The sequence below is a fragment of the Hibiscus syriacus genome, unplaced genomic scaffold, assembly GCF_006381635.1.
Source record: "Hibiscus syriacus cultivar Baekdansim isolate YM2019G1 unplaced genomic scaffold, ASM638163v2 tig00010865_pilon, whole genome shotgun sequence".
NCBI classification, from domain to species: Eukaryota; Viridiplantae; Streptophyta; class Magnoliopsida; order Malvales; family Malvaceae; genus Hibiscus; species Hibiscus syriacus.
In genome coordinates, this window is record NW_024062233.1 from 344,329 (window position 1) to 361,029 (window position 16,701).

General features: G+C 37.8%; 2 protein-coding genes, 1 non-coding gene and 2 pseudogenes across 4 annotated transcripts; 3 read left to right on the plus strand and 2 right to left on the minus strand.

Annotated features, from left to right (window-relative positions):
• Window positions 1-2,030: 2,030 nt before the first annotated feature.
• On the plus strand, window positions 2,031-5,475 carry LOC120204380 (annotated as a pseudogene).
• A 310-nt stretch (window positions 5,476-5,785) lies between these two features.
• LOC120204356 (zinc finger CCCH domain-containing protein 66-like) lies at window positions 5,786-7,597 on the minus strand. Its single transcript, XM_039204447.1, has one exon. The coding sequence runs from the start codon at window positions 7,589-7,591 to the stop codon at window positions 5,786-5,788; it is 1,806 nt and encodes a 601-aa protein (XP_039060378.1). The 5' UTR covers window positions 7,592-7,597.
• Window positions 7,598-10,203: 2,606 nt separating this feature from the next.
• Window positions 10,204-13,835, plus strand: LOC120204384. Of its 2 annotated transcripts, none has more exons than XM_039204485.1 (9): window positions 10,204-10,408; window positions 10,481-10,572; window positions 10,645-10,716; window positions 10,831-10,937; window positions 11,051-11,106; window positions 11,211-11,385; window positions 11,780-11,863; window positions 12,493-12,783; window positions 12,938-13,835. In XM_039204485.1, the coding sequence occupies exons 1-9, from the start codon at window positions 10,229-10,231 to the stop codon at window positions 13,759-13,761; spliced, it is 1,881 nt and encodes a 626-aa protein (XP_039060416.1). In that variant the 5' UTR covers window positions 10,204-10,228; the 3' UTR covers window positions 13,762-13,835. The 2 variants fall into 2 exon arrangements, with proteins under 2 accessions (XP_039060416.1, XP_039060417.1); XM_039204486.1 differs by having other exon boundaries at window positions 12,941-13,835.
• Window positions 13,836-15,086: 1,251 nt separating this feature from the next.
• Window positions 15,087-15,158, plus strand: TRNAQ-UUG. The gene has a single exon. It is a non-coding gene; the product is annotated as a tRNA-Gln (tRNA).
• A 66-nt stretch (window positions 15,159-15,224) lies between these two features.
• On the minus strand, window positions 15,225-15,757 carry LOC120204339 (annotated as a pseudogene).
• Between the last annotated feature and the right edge of the window lie 944 nt (window positions 15,758-16,701).

Here is a 16,701-nt window from a genome sequence, read left to right on the forward strand (position 1 = left end):
AAAGGGTAAAATGAGGGTTATTTGGGATCTTGGTTCCTCAGCGGAGCTTTCGAAAAGGCAAACCTACGACGGTCGTATGGTTCGGCAGTGAGGGAGTGGGTGTTGTTTTGAGAGGCTTAGGGTTAAGATTTGGTTTGAGGAGAAGGGTTTGAGGTCTAAGTTTCTTATCAGAGTCTTGGGGGAGTGTTTAGGCCACGGTAGTTGTGGGTTTCTGCTAGGGCTGCGAATGGACGAGGTTTGAGAGGAGAACGGCGAGGGGGGAAAGTTTTAGCCAGGGAAAGTTTTGAGGGAAATGAATTAGGGTAAGAGTTTTACCCTAGATATCATGCTTTAGTGTTCCTTCAATTTATTCTTGTTTTCAATTGTGCCTTGTAATTTTAATTATTTGACATTGTAATCCCTTAGTTGGCTTGTTTAATTTAATGAGTAATTTCTACTTTGTATGCCTATTTTCAGTTTTATATTGTTTTGGTCCTTCATAGCATTTTTAAAATATGAGTTTAAGTTATTAATAGTAGGTTTAATCTTATATTGTTTCATCTTAATGTATGTGCATTTGCATTTCATTCGTATGCATGCACGTATCGTGTAAGCACACTTTAGTTTAGGTAATAATTTAGTCCATGTTTAGGATTGTCTTCTTTAAGTAGTTGTGTATAACTTAAACCCTAAACCATGAACCCTTAACCCTTAACACTTAACCCTAAACCCTAAATCCTAACCCTAAACCTTAAACCCTATCACATAATTATAAAGGATGGGATGATTTAGTTGTATTATAGAAATTTTAATGTATTTTTAAAATTTTATAATTATCAACAATGTATTTTTAATAATGTAATTTTAAAAAATCTAAAATTATAATATAACATTTTTTCGAGCTGCTCACGAGCTTTTTGAGTCGAATATCGAGTAGCTCGTTTCGGCTCGTTAAGAAATCGAGTCGAGCTCGAGCTCGAGTCAAGTCCATTCAATCCGAGTATTTATCGAGCCTTGATCGAGTCGATCTCGAGTAGCTCGCGATCTGTCTCGTCTCATTTACAACCCTACTAAGATTGTTGTTTGACTTTTTTATTTTCTATATTTAAGTTGGGAAACGTATGGAAGACTGGATCCTTTTTTTTATTACAGAAACGAGCACGCGCTTGCAAAAGAAAAAAAATGGAGTGTATACCTTAACCCTAACTTTATTCTCAACTTAAAATCTTCTCTTAACCCTAATTTTAATCCTAACCTAAAATCTTAAAATTTAAACTCTAAATTGTAATTCCATAACTTTCAAACCATAACCTATAAATCTTAAACTCTAACATAAAACCCTAAACTATACTAAATATTTTAAACATTGACACAATTGATTAATTTTGAAAGTTAAATTGATGCGAAAATATGATAGGAATAAAAATGATAAGTTGGGTTTACTGCAAAGATAAAAGTGATATTTTATCTAAATATAATATAAATTACAAATTTATTCACTTAACTAACACTTTGATTTTTTTAGGTTTTCAAATTATTTTTATTTTTTTATTCATATGGGGTAAATATAAGTTATTATATGTTTAAAGATAACTCTTAATTATTTGATATTGAACACTCATATCCTTAGCATTCATGGTACTCGAATCCGGAATCCCAATGAATAATAATAATAATTTTTAGTACCTAGATAATTATTTTTATTTCATTTTTGTATCAAAGCTTTATTTTGTTTAAAAAATATACTTAATGCTTAGTTTAGGTTTCATTTTGGTTCCTACATTAAAAACTTCATGATTTTGGTTCCCGCATTAAAAACTTCATATTAATGTTGACATGTCAACATACGATAATGTCATGTCATTATTAGAAGAAGAAAAAATCACATCAGTAGTCCTATTAATTTTTTAATGGCAAGAATATCATATTGAAGCTTAAACTAAATGTTATGTATGATTTTAAAAGTCAACCAGTGCATGTTCACTTTGCCTTTTGAGAATGTTTTTTTCTTACGGTATTTGATTGTTGCAGGTTCACTGAAAGAACTGTTTTTGTCTGGTTGGAAAATGTATGAAGATTTTCCGGTTCTTTCATCAATGGGAGGGAACGCGGTCTGTTCAGAAACGTTGTTTTCATCGACATTCCAAAGCCCTAATTTGAAGTTCAACTTCTTGTCGACATTCGAAGCTTTGCCTCCCATGGTCCCTGTAAGTCTTTCAAATCCCCATCCTTTATCTTCCCTTCTTCTTGCTTGAGTTGTACTGTTTAGTGTTTACTCATTTCGTGTTGCTTTTCCTGGGATTGAATAGAAAGGAGAATATGGGTTAAAAGAGGATATGGAAAGCGGGTCTGGTACGTAGTGAAGTACAAGCTGAAGACAAGCCTGGGATTGAAGAGAATTGCAGTGTGCAGCCGCTCAAGAGAAAACGTTACCATCGATACACTGCTCGGCAGATCCAAGAACTGGAAGAGTATAATTTTCGCTTCCTTTTTCACACTTTTTCTACTCATTTATGACAACCCCTTCGTTTAAAAAGAGATATGTTTGGTGTTTGGTGTTTTACAGTGTTTTTAAGGAATGTCCACATCCTGATGACAAGCAAAGGATGAGACTAAGCCAAGAACTTGGCCTTAAGCCTCGCCAGGTCAAGTTCTGGTTCCAAAATCGCCGCACTCAAATGAAGTTAAAATCAAAACCAACTTATTTGAGAGATTTATCACCCCAAAAAAAAAACCGAGTCCCAAGGAGACGCGTTGACTGGTTTGCATGAAAAACTAGCTCAAACCCCTAAGTTTCTAAACTGATGAAAAAGAAGGATCTTCTTTAATTTGGGGCCACTGCAACTACAGTCTGTATTCATAAATGTGGACTGTGTTCAGCATTAAACTCATTTAACCGCTGTTTCACAAAGTTAATGCAAATTATATCATACGTGTACTCATTATGGCCATTAAGGATATAGGTGATGTTTGATTTTGAATCTTTAATTTTTAGACTCAACAAGATCAATCTGAGAATGAGTTTTACCGGCTTCAGGCCGAACTCATCAAACTTTTTTGTCCCAATTGTGGTGGTCCACCTGTAATGCAAGACTTGCAGAAGAGGTTACTTAATCATGATATTATTTTTTCTCTACTTTATATACACAGGAGGAAATCAAATCAATATTAAATGTTGATAATTTTGATATGTTTTGATAGTTGGAAAGGGTCTGCGCCATTTCTTCACAATATATGGGGCAGCGCATCCAAACAGCGGGTGCATTAATGCCACATTCATTGGATTTGAACATGAACATTTATCCAAGGCAATTCTCAGATCCTATAGCTCCTACATTGGCTGAAACAGCCTGCTTTCCGCTGAATGATAATCCAATTTTATTGGAGGATGAGAAAAGTATTGCAATGGAGCTTGCTATGTCTGCAGTGGATGAATTGGTGAAGATGTGCCGAGCAAATGAGCCTCTTTGGATTCGAAACAACATAAATGGCAAGGAATTGCTTAACCTGGAAGAGCATGCCAAGGTGTTCCATTGGCCATTAAATATCGTGCAGCGCTCGAGTGAGTTCAGGACTGAAGCTAGGCGTAACAGTGCAATCGTTATAATGAATAGCATCACTTTGGTAGAAGCATTTCTCGATGCCGTACGCTTCCTTTCCTTTTCTCTGACAATTTCATTCGATAGCTATTTTTAATGGCGAAAATCTGGTTTTGAAATGATTTCTTTACGATTGTAGAACAAATGGTCCGTGCTCTTTCCATCAATAGTTGCCAGAGCCAAAAGTATTCAAGTTATATCACCAGGTGTTTCAGGGACTAATGGTTGCCTACAGCTGGTATACACTCTCATTTCATGCAATGCCTACTGTATATTCATTGAACTTAATTCTCCATCTGATGAGTTGGTTTTGTTTATTTGAGCAGATGTATGCAGAATTGCATGTTCTATCTCCATGGGTGCCCACACGAGAGGCGTATTTCCTTAGTTATTGCCAACAGAAAAATCTGGAGGACCAAACGTATTGGGCAATTGTTGATTTCCCACTGGACGGCTTTCATAATAACTTACAGTCTTCATTTCCCTTGTACAAGAGAAGGCCCTCTGGCTGTTTGATTAATGACATGCCTAACGGTTACTCGATGGTTACATGGGTTGAACTGAGGAGAAACCAATCCATCACATATTTACTCACTTTGTTAACAGTGGGATGGCTTTCGGAGCGAATCGTTGGTTAGCTGTTTTAGAGAGACAATGCGAAAGGATTGCTAGCCTCATGGCCAGAAACATCACTGACATTAGAGGTTCAATAAATTCTACATTTTTTTATGAATTGGCTTCCATTTCAATCAGATTTTACAGTACTTGTTTATTCTTTCACTTTCAGTGATTCCTTCACCTGAAGCAAGGAAGAATCTAATGAGACTATCTCAGAGGATGATAAGAACATTCTTTGTGAACATCAGCAGCTCCAGCGGTCAGTTATGGACGGCTATTCCAGACTCCTCCGACGATACTGTTAGAATCACGACGAGGAAAGTGAGTGAAGCAGGCCAACCCAATGGACTCGTTCTCTGTGCTGTTTCCACTACTTGGCTGCCCTATCCTCACCACCAAGTCTTGGACCTTTTGAGGGATGAACGCCGCAGAGCTCAGGTTCCATTTAGTTTCATCTCTCTCTCTCTATATATATATATACATATGTATCTTCTCTCAAAATGCTCCGTTTTAATGTAATATTGTGCAGCTTGAGGTTCTTTCAAATGGGAATGGTTTACATGAGGTGACTCACATTGCTAATGGCGCCCACCCTGGGAATTGCATTTCACTTCTTAGAATCAATATATTAATTTCCTTCTCCGATTGCTAAATGTTACATCTTTCCCCTCATTTACATAAAATCAACCCTATAACTTCTAATTACATTAAATGCAGGTTGCCGGCAACTCCTCCCAGAGCGTAGAGCTGATGCTGCAAGACAGCAGCACATACCGATCCGGTAGCCTCGTTGTTTACTCAACTCTCGATGTCGATTCCGTTCAGCTCGCGATGAGCGGGAGGACCCATCTTGCATCCCATTGCTTCCATCCCATTGCTTCCATTAGGCCTTTTTATAACCCCAATGGAACTCATCAAAGATGCTCACAATACTGAAGAGATGCAAATGGGCATATATCTGCAGGCAGTTTACTCACCGTTGGACTTCAAGTACTTGCCAGCACAATTCCATCAGCAAAGATCAATCTGTCGAGCATTGCAGCCATAAAAAACCATTTATGCACAACCGTTCACCAAATCGGTGCTGCTCTGAGTAGTGGTAGTGGCACCCTTAGCTGCCCCGATAAAGGGAATGGTGCTGGCTCAGGTTCTTGCAGTGGGGCTGCTGATGCACCAGAGAAATAGGGTCTTGGTTCTTCGTGAATTACCCGTAACATCCTCATGGATGGTAAATTGGGGAAGTTTGGTAATTTAACGAAAACCAAGTAGTTAAAATTTCAAGTTAAATTAACAGTTGTAGTAATTTTAGTGGGTAAACACTGTAATATTAGTTATGGAGGAAGTCAGGAGTGGGCCAGTTTTGTTGACCATTGCTTTCTGGTAAGGCCTAAAATATAAATCGTGTTTCAAATATTAAATAATTCAATACTTTTTGGTACATAAAATGTATACAACAACCCCAATAATTAAAACAATAATAACTTTATATTAACCTACCTTCTCACCAAATCATTACGCTGGAACTTTCATTAGTATTAGCTGAAAGCTTTTGTTCTGCTCACCAAATCGTGTTCCGTATAATATTGCTCCTAGTGCTCGTCCTTGAAACTGAACTGCTCGGACAGGGTGTCCATGTCCTTCACCAAAGACTGGACCCATGACACATCTGGCTCGTCTGAACTTGACGACATTGACTGTGCTGGATCTCCCAAATTGATGCTACTGCTTTGGAACTCAAAACACGAAGCTTGTGTTAGTTTATTCAGCTTTTCTCCCTGTATACCCCACTCTAGTTTTCCATCAGGCGAACCCAAATCCGAGAAGTTAGAAGGCACTGCACTTATAAGTTCCATAAAGCTTGGGCTCCGGTTTGCAAAGGCAGCTGGCCTTGGGCTTAAAACTATGCCTGCAGTTGACCTAGATGGGTCGACCCCAAAGGATTGAGATGCCCTTATTGGAGAGGATGTTAGGTTGGTCATGTAGCTAACTCCAGTGGGAGACTGCAGATGATGGGTTGAAGTATCAAGTGAGATTCCTCCTAACCAATTGGATTCACCAGTTCCTTCTGCAGATACAAAAGTTGAAGTAGTGGACACTGGATTCTTCCAATTTATGGTGGAGGAAAGACCGGGTATCTCATCGATTAGCTGCTGAGTTTGGCGGCGGCGACGACTTTCCTGCCCGACTTGTTCAATGTCCAAGTCAATATTCCTAACACGTCGAGCATTTTTCAGCCTACTACCATTAAGCTGCAGTGATGGTACAATGTTAGACTGGTTAGGCCACATCACTCCAGCCATAGGTGAAGATGTACTACCAGAAGGGGGCAAAGGCGGTGTTGATGTTGAAGGTAACAAAACAGAAGGGGAGCCAAGACCATGTGGGCTCATTGAACCCATCTCTAAAGAGGAATCGATAGCTGAATATGATCTTGGGGAAGGCACTGCTGAACCTGTTGAAGCATATATGGGGCGAAGCTCTTCATGATTGTGAGCAAAGAAACAAACCCTCCTACTGCAGTTAGTTCCGTCCTTGCATAAACGAGTTCGATACTGGGCAGGATGAAGCCAAGACTCGAAAACACCATGTGCATACTCGCAGTTATCGCCCTGCTTGCAGGAACCCTTGCGGAATTCAGGGCAGGGAACGCAACTGTAAAGGTATTTCCTAGGATCACGTCTCCTCGCATTTTCTCCCGGATGAACAAACGGGCACTCGGTCCAGTCATGAGAGTAAGCCCTCGAGCAAGGCATGACCTTGAAATTATACATCCTAAACTCATCTGTGCCATACATCTCACTCTTAATGTCCGGAAGAATGAAATCATTAGCATACTCTTTCTTCTCGGTTCCATCTTTCAAAACTCGAACCATTGAATTATAGCCCTCTACTTCACCCTCACATCCGCTTCCTTTCAACAAAGACTCTAACATCTTCTTCTTCGAACTGAGAGCTAAATTACAAGCCACCGGTGAAATCAAATCAATAGGCCGATTTCCATTAGCATCGAGAGAACCGGTTTCAGCACCCGCATCAAGCAAGATTCTTACGATCTCATTCGAACAAAATGATCCACCAGCAATAGCACAGTGAAGAGCAGTGACACCATCGGAACCATACGTCCAGTTAACATCAACACGGCCACTTTTAACGATATAATCCACGACGTCCTTGCTCCCGAATAAAGAAGCAATCAAAAGGGGCGTTCTTTCTTCAAATCCCATCTTCCTCGAACCAATTCTCTTCCCGTACCACAAGCTCGACTCAATGATGTCATGACACCCTTCTTCAATGGCACTTTTGAAGCCGTCGAGATCATTCGAAGCCGACAACTCCAATAAAGACGAGAACTTTTGAGGAACCCTGTCTACTTTTTGAGACCCACCTTTCATCATGAAACAAGTTTGAGCTAATTCCCTGTCTACTTGATGAAAAATCTCGTACACTGAAATTGGTATAAAAAAGGAACAGAGTAACGAAATTAAGTCCCTTCCACCACAACTCATGAAATTGACAAAGAAAACGGCATCATATTGTTTTTCTAAAACAATCGATTTGACAGACAAAACACCAATCCTTAAAACTACAACAATTAGATTTGTAACAAATAACCTTATCCAGGAAATAAACGACGAGATCATGTAAGAAACAGAGAATCAGTTGCAAAAGTGCAAAAAAAAAAAACTCAACAGAAATACTACACGACTCAAATAGCCTAATTTTGTACTAACAAAATTAAATTATTTTTGTAATCTCAATATACATACATTCACATCATTATTGCTTTCTTTTGATTTAATTTTTTTTCTTGAATTTCATCTTCTTTTCTATTGTTTTGTCATGCCTTATTTCTTTTACTAAATGTTATTTCTTTTTCTTACCCACATCAATAATCAGAGTCTCGTTATATCGAATAAGATAGTGGCATTCCGAAAGAAAATCATGGTAAAGAAATGGATTTACTAAAATTCTACATGTGATAGAAGAATTGTCACGTGCAATTCATAATGGATCACGATAAGAATCATAGTGGGAGTTCAGATGGAGATTTTGAAAGGTATCCACAATCAATTTGAAATATCATAAGGTAAACCTCCGGTGGGACGGTGTAAATTGAACCCTACTGTGGCGAGAAGCATGTTTCGAGGCTGACGGCATGTGGTGGTGTATTGTGGAACACTACTGGTATATGGCTCATGTGGTTATAAGGATGCTGTTCGATCTGAATGTGGAATTCCAGGGTGTGTATGAGGGATTATATATTGCATGGGGGACGACGTGCAGGCTATCATCATGAAGACACTTTGTTTTTAGTAGAATAGGGTATGTGACAATGGGCCCCTATGATTCCACATATTGACATTTAAAACTCATTTACATACCTCGAGAAAGAAATAAGGTATCAGATGACAATGATATCGATAAAATTCTCTTAAGTTTGTTGTTCGAATTTTCCAACAACCACCCAATGAGATAAGATTACTGCTGCATGAGGATGCTCATAGCTGCGCTCAGCAAAACGATGGTGATTAGCTTAGGTTCGCAAGTCTTTCTCCTTTGGTATTAAAAAAAGATTTAGATTCAAATTTTGTAAATAAAAGGGTAAATTACACCGTTCCTCACTGAACTTACTCTCTCTCCTATTTTATTCACCATGCTTTCAATTTTTCTATTTTGCTCACTGAACTTTACAGATTGAATCATTTTACTCACTATGTCGTTAACCTTTTAACGCTATTATGACATGACACAAGTGTCAAAACGACGTCGTTTTGAAAAACTCAAATATACACCAAATTCGAATCCTCTTCTTTTCCCTTATATTGTCTCTACTTTGCAAATAAGGTGACCGGTTGCCGCCGCCGGCCACCATGTCATCTTTCATTACATCCACCGTCTACTTTCGTCGATGGTGATTTTTTCGTCTTGACCCCCTAAGTCCAAATCTAATGGTTGTTTCACCAGAAAATGAGCCAAAATCTATGAATCTCAATTTAAATGTTTCGTCTTCCTTACTTTTAATCTCCAATCCATGGAATTTGGGGGCAAGTTCCGATAAAATGGAGGTTGGATTCAGACTCAAAGTGTCGAGGCGAAGCGACCCATGAAATTTGGGACAGAACGACTACCATATACGAAGGTCGACAGTGGCCGGCAGTGGCATCCGACCACCTTCTATTTTATTTTATAGTTGGGTGAACAAAATAGGAGCGAGAATAAAGTTTAGTGAGGAATAATGTAATTTACCCTTTTATATTTTTTAATTATTTTATATTAATTAATAAAAATAAAATAACACATCATCACACTATTAGAGAATTAACGGCAGAGCAAGTAAAATTATTTAATCTATAAATTTCAGTGAATAAAATTAAAAGTATGATGAATAAAATAAGTACGAAAGTAAAGTTTAGAGAGAGACGATGTAATTTATCTTAATAAAAAAAATACTAAATTAAAATGGCTTTGCTCCCTGCCCAGAAAACAAAATACTAAAACCACCGTGTCTATGTGGGCCCATTTCGTAATTAATGGACTTGACTCCCAAAACTTAGAAAGCAAGAAGCTAACAGTAATACAAATGGTAAAATTGACCCGATAGGTCAGACCCCTTAAAAGAATTAGATCGTTAGGTCTTTAAAATCAATTTGGAATATATTATAGTAGAGAGTAAATTCATCATGTTCAAGTGACGAATTTACCAAAATAATATTTTTTATTTAATTTATCACGTTGAGTTAAAAAAATTTTAAAAATATATTATTTTACTAAAATTTTGTAATATTAGAGTGATAAATTCGAATAAAAAATATATTTATAACAAATGCTGTAATTCAGAAAATAAGATATCTAGTGTGGAATTGGACTATATAACTAACCCGTATAATTTTGCCAATAAAAATTCCATAAAGTTTTTTATCTGGGTTCAATAGGATGAAACCCAATCCATTAACCCAACTTCAATTTCCTAGATTGGGAAGGGTTTAAGAAAAAAAAGGAGAAACCCCTCTGCACATCGTCGTTCAGTTCTAATGGAACCACTGCTAGGGTTCGAAGAGGAGACCATTGAAGCTTATAATCAAGAGTCTTCGTCATCCACACCTTCCGGTGACTACAAATTGGTGCCCTGGTTGAACTGGGCCGAATGGGAATCTGTTAGAAATTCCCTCTTCTCTTCTTCTCCACTCGAGATTTCCTTTGCTCTCTCGAGAGTACGTAAAACTCTCTCTTCTCGTCCGTTTTTTTTCTTCTTTGTTGGTTTCTCATAAAGTTTCCATTTTTAGATATCGACGTGGCGGAGCAGAGGTTGTTTACCAGTTGTGATTGATGTCACTGCTTCAATCGTTGAAATTCAACAGTCCGATCCTTTCTTCCGGTAACCATTTTACTCATTAAAATTTCCCCTATTTTTCCAACAGGGTTATGTATAGTTCCCTTCTATCTGTAGAGGCGACAAATCAAACGATGGTTCACATTCAGAACAAATGCTAGCTATGTTGTATTGCATGGCAATCTTGAGGTGAATTTCTTTCTTTTTCTTAGTAGATGGAAAACACTTTGCGGGGAGGGGGACTAAAGTTAGTGTCTTTCTAGTTTTATGCTTTGATATGCTTTTTTATGTTAATCTTTGGAGGCTTGTTAACTGTGTCATCGAGAAGACACGGAAGAGAACTGGGATTTCGATTGCTGATGCAGCCGATGCCATCGGTATTCCGAGAAGACTGATTGATGTTCGTCATGGTAAGCACAGCTTTAATAATTAGTATGGTGGTAGTGTGGAAGTTATCTTCGTTGAGTCATTCAGCTCGAACAAGAAAAAATGGTTTGATTTCTTTGTTTCTTTATATTTGCAGAGGGTTCTCACCGCGACCTACCAGCACTCACAATTGCTCGGGATTCATCAGTCGTGGTAGGTGCTTCATTTGTTATTGTCTTCTTCATCTTTATCTTATAGTCGTTTTCCTTTGTATTTTTCAAATTTGTGATGTGTTATGTGGTTCTTACTAATTTCAGGCACTTAACTGGCTGAAATCCTATTACTGGGAACCTCAGAAGAAGCAAATTTCATTTCATAGAGATGGAATTGTTAATGCTCAAAGAGAAATCAAATCCAAACTCCGTGAATTGGCTTTATACATAAAAGTCCAGCATAATCCTGAACTTAGATCTTTGCTAGTCAAAGGAAAAGGTGTTTTTGTCTCTTCTTTAACTTTCATTTATACCAATACTTCGTTCCTAATGTTTGAGCCTTTTTTTTCCTCTCCTGCAACTAATATAAGTGTAAGTGATTTGTTCCCATTGCCTGGTGCCTTTTGTAATATTTTCCTCCTAATCTCTAGGGTTTGATGCTAAGTTGGATTAGGCTGAGTCTATGTTGTTGTTTAGGGTTGTTTGCGGCTGCTTTTGGTGTTATGTTTATGTTGGGGGTGGCTCTCAGGTTGTATCTTGTATTTTTTAATGATTAATGAAATCTTAAGGCACTCTTTTCCTCGGAGCTTATCCATAAGTTCCTTTAATCATGAAGGAGGTTTTTAATGAGGCCTTCAATTCCTACCATAGTTTATATTATCTACTTTTTACAGGTGGCAGACAGGTCAAACATCTTTGTGGCCGTAGTAAATTCTTTTCACTTATGGCTGGGAAGTTCCATTCATGCCAATCTGGAGGTAAGATATCCTCCTCCCTGATCAGTTATTTTTAGGTGCATTTGGTACAGAAGAATTGTGATGTTTGGTATAAGAAACCAAATAATTTAATTATGCTATTCTTCGGTTGACCTGTTTAGAACATGTTGTTTCATTATTTCAACTGAAAGAACATTAGAATTATCTTCCCCATGGAAGTTACTTCTATTATTCTTTTCGATTATTAATTATTAGACAGCATTTGTTTTACCCGAAATGTTAGACGACTCTTTTAGAGCTATTGGTCAAAGAGAAGTTTATAATGTTTACACTCTACGTTGAGCCAGGAAAAATGTGTGCTTTCCTAAATTCTTTTTGTCTATGTTGTTTCATTTTCTCCCTTTCCTTTTTCGGCTCAAAATATAGGAGATGAAGAGCATTGGTCTTTCTTGAAAATGGTATTTTATTTATGGGTTTGCTTTACCATTAAACATATTGCGACATTTACTTTACAGAATTTTTAATGAATTTTCCACTGAAAACCGGTAATTGAGTGGTCAGTTTTTTTTCTTTGTGTGTGCTTTGACCAGAATGTGTTGAGATATTGCTGTATATGTGCACTTCATGTCTTTAACAAAATTACTCATTTTCTGACGTGTCTGTGTTTTCAGGTGCAAAGAAACAGATTAGCAAAACCTTAAAAAGTCTTGTAAGCTTATATTCTACTTCATCCTCAGAAGTAGTGTCTGTATTATTGGAATTCTTGCTGAAGGCTTTAGATTCTTCAAGCTCCATGAACATTTCAAAAGGGACCGAAGATGGCCTAGATAAACATGATGCATTGGATGATTGGCAGCTTATCATAAAAAAAATTTCAAAGAAGGAACCAGAATTGCTTCATGCCCTTCTTCAGAGGATTCTAGATATGATTGGGGCAAAGGATGCAACAAAATATGAAACAGGTAAACATGTAGTTATATCGACTAGGTTGTGCATCCCTTTTGAATGTCACCTTTTGTCTTTGCCTGCTGTTTGCTAGCTTAGTGGAAGACTTCTACCAAATTTAACCTTTTGTTTACTTTCTATCTCACTCTTCTTTTTCTGATTCTTATTTAGAAGGTCAGTCAACATCATCGGGGAGAAGACCAGAGGCTTACGAAATAGAACCTCTCTCATCTTTGTTTGCATGGCTGGTTAGACATTTGGAATTAAAAGCCAGTCACATCAAAGGTTCTGTTGGAATAGGCATGTCAAATACAATTCTGCTGGATCTACTGCGTAAATGTCTTTTGATGTCGGCTTTCTGTAATGACCATCTCTTGGATTCAGCCCTTCATATTGCACAGCTGGTCGGAAACAGTGTTTTGATGGAGAAACTCAACAAACTCCGTTCCTTAGGTTTGTCAAGTACAGAGCTTATGGAAGAAAATACTTCAAATGAGATTTCGAGAATTTTTAGTCAAAATGAGGAATATATTGATCAAGCTGCTAAGAAGCTAGAACTTCTGAAACTTCGTCGAACGAAGAGAGCTGTCATGAAAACAGCAGAAGTTAGAAAATTGAACAGATGGGTTGTGGCAAAATCATGGAATCCATGTCCACTCGGTATGCTTCCACGTACTCTTGGGTCTTCTGGCCGCATTCCGGTTCTTGAACGTGATAGTGATTGTCAAAAGGATACATGTGAATCAATGCAAGGGAAGAACAAGCGGGAACTTAATGGGCAACGCGGCAAGAGAGAAGCCAGTGATGATATCCAGCTAATGAATATCCCAAGCCCGAAGAAACTAAAGGAAACGGTAGAGAACTACCATGAATCGGGTGGCGAAGACGTTTCTTCACCGAGCACTTGTGGGCACCTTATGATGGATGGAGTGTGGAAGAAAGTTGGGGAAACAGAGGTGCAGGCTATAGCGTCTGCTGTAAGGATTTTGGTATAGAAACTGCATATTTGGACCTGCTTTAGTGTTTGCTGTGATTTATTCAAAAACTGTGTGGAGATTATTTTTGCAGTATTTTGAGGCCAAAGGCAATGACAATCAGTTTCTAATTCTAGAAAACATTAAAGCCTACTTTTTGCAAGGTAAAAGCAATTTGGTAATTTATATATGACCTTTTGTTGTTGGCGAAGGAAAATTTATATGAGCATATACAAACTAACGTTCATTTTGTCCCGTTCATTTTGGGACAAAAGGACCTCACCTCTTCATGAATGGAAATCGTTAGTCAACAAACGATTAACACTAAGCCGATTCAACATATACACGTGTAAATAATATTGTGTGATATATCCACATCATCATGCTACTTCATAAAAAATGTCACTTCAACAAATATTCATGTACATGATAACATGTTATTTTGCCATGTCAGTAACATGCATTCATATATAAGATAGCATGTTATTTTGCCATGTCAGCAGCATGTCACGTCATCACACCACACCAGCAAAACTACGTAAAACAAAAGAGCATAAAAAATTTGATGCATACATAATTTGATTTTTTATGCGAGAATGAATACGTAGTTCTTTCCGGCCTTCGTGTGCTCTGCCATGTTAAATTTACATTCTGCTACGACATTTTCGAGGTAATAACCGTAAATCGACTGCCTTGCGAGAACGATATCTGACCGTATCGATTTTAGGGGAGTTCTGTTGTATAACAGCTTAATATAAGGTTAAAGAAAGGCGTTACCGGAAATGTTAATATTTTTTTAACAATTTAGGTAGAGCTCTACCTAAAATACTGGAAATGTTAATTTTTGTACCTAAAATGAATATTTATGATATTAACATTTACGGTAGAAAAAATAACATTTTAGGTAACGTCTGATGTTAATATTTCCGGTATAAAAAATAACATTTTAGGTAGCGTTCTACCGGAGATGTTAAAAAAATATTAACATTTCTGGTAACGTCTTTTCTTAGCCTTATATTAGGTCGTATTTCCTTTCTTTAGACATCCCCTCGATTTTAAGACAGTATGATGATTGGTATATCAGTTTGTTGACATCATTGGCAACTTGAGCAAATTACTGTTCTTTAAACTGCAGAATATCAATGAAGTTAAAAAGGTGAAGTGCCCTGTGCCTGTAATACATGTAAGTACCTTTCGAATTTGTCGAATATTAAGTTAGATCTCATACCAGGATTTGAAGTATGCCCATTATTCTTATTAATGTCAAATATCAAGTACCATAAAGTTGTGCTAATATCAAATATACCCATAATTTGTATCAATGTCAAATATGATATCAATAAATTGGTTCTATGGTGTAGTGGTTAGCACTCTGGACTTTGAATCCAGCGACCTGGGTTCGACTCCCGGTAGGACCTGTTTCAATTTTATTTTTCTTTTCCATAAAAAGTGCGGAAAAATGGTTACTCTTGCAACATCATATTCCCTAGAAACTAGCATGTAGTATAACTTTTTAACCATTCATCATGTTTTATATAGCTGCAACGGGAATCGTTCATTACACAACAATTGCAAAGATGCTGGTTAGCTCTTAAGAAAATGATACTTTGATTCGACATAGCTCTCTGCATCCCATAGGAACGATACGAATGCCACCGCTCCCAAGACTATCATTGTCAAAACCCAGAGAAAGTGATGGAAACTACTTCATCGTTTGATTTATCAAGTGAACCATCGTCAAGAATCCGAATGTCAGGCCTCCCGAACAGTGCTTGCGTTTGCTTTTCAATCAATGAAATAGCTTCTTTGGATCTTATGGTTGCGTATCTCTGAAGTTTCTCAGAATCCAAATACATGACATAGGATCTCAGTCTATATGTTTTTCCTTCAGCGTCAGCGTATCCTCCTACATCACCATCATCGTCATCATCCGGTGGGATCATGATCAAAGAATCTGGATCCCAGAGCTACTTCTCCGGATTTGGAAACTCATATCTTGCTTGGCCCTTAGTGAAATCCTCGGGAAGGGTCTTCATAGTTCTCTCGAGTTGACAGTGTTGATCAACTCGAGAGAACTATGGATACGTGGATACGTGGCTTTGAATCATTTCCAATGCTTCAGGAGAATGAACAGATTCCAATTTATACCTCCCAAGTTCAATTTTTTATGTGGCGGCTAGTGCTTGAAAGATTACCTGCCCAATCTGTTTTATTTTCGAGAGGTATTGTTGGCAGTGATCAACTTGGTTGCCCTTTCTGTTCTGATTCAACTGAATCTGTTTCTCACCTTCTCTGTCATTGTATCGTGTCCTGGAGGCTTTGGCAGCGGCGTTGCAAGCTGTGGGACGTTAATTTTGTAATGCCAAGAGATCTAAAATCTTTCGTTTCCTCGTGGGTTTCTTGTAAGATTCGTGTTGGTTCTCGCCCGATTTGGTTGATGGCTCTCCGTGGTCTGGCTTGGTCAATATGGCTCTTTCGGAATGAAGTAATTTTTCTCGTAAAGAAAGTGGATGAGAACCAAATTTTTGATGTTTTCCTTACTCGACTCGTTTGGTGGAGTAAATGCAATTGGCCTGACAAGATACCTTCAGTCAACAATCTTATTATTAATCCTGCATTGGTCTCGATTGGATCTGTGTCAAGGAAAAGGGATTTTTTTGTTAGTTCGTTCTTAATGGTTTCGTTTGAAGGGTTTTTCTGATCTGTTCTGTCTTTTCTGGCCAGTTCTTGAACTGGTGAGATTTATCATTCGATCTGGTTTTCTGTCGGGTTTTCTGTCCTGCATCGTTTTTTTTTTGCTGGTTGGGATATGGTGTTCTGCGATTGTCAATTCTTATGGGGATTCTATGCTGCTTATGGTTTTGATTGATGTTGTGGTTTGATTAAGGGCGGTATGGATTATGGTTTGCTTTTGTTAGGTTGTGGCCTTGCATCTGTTTCGTTTATGGTTAGTATGGGATC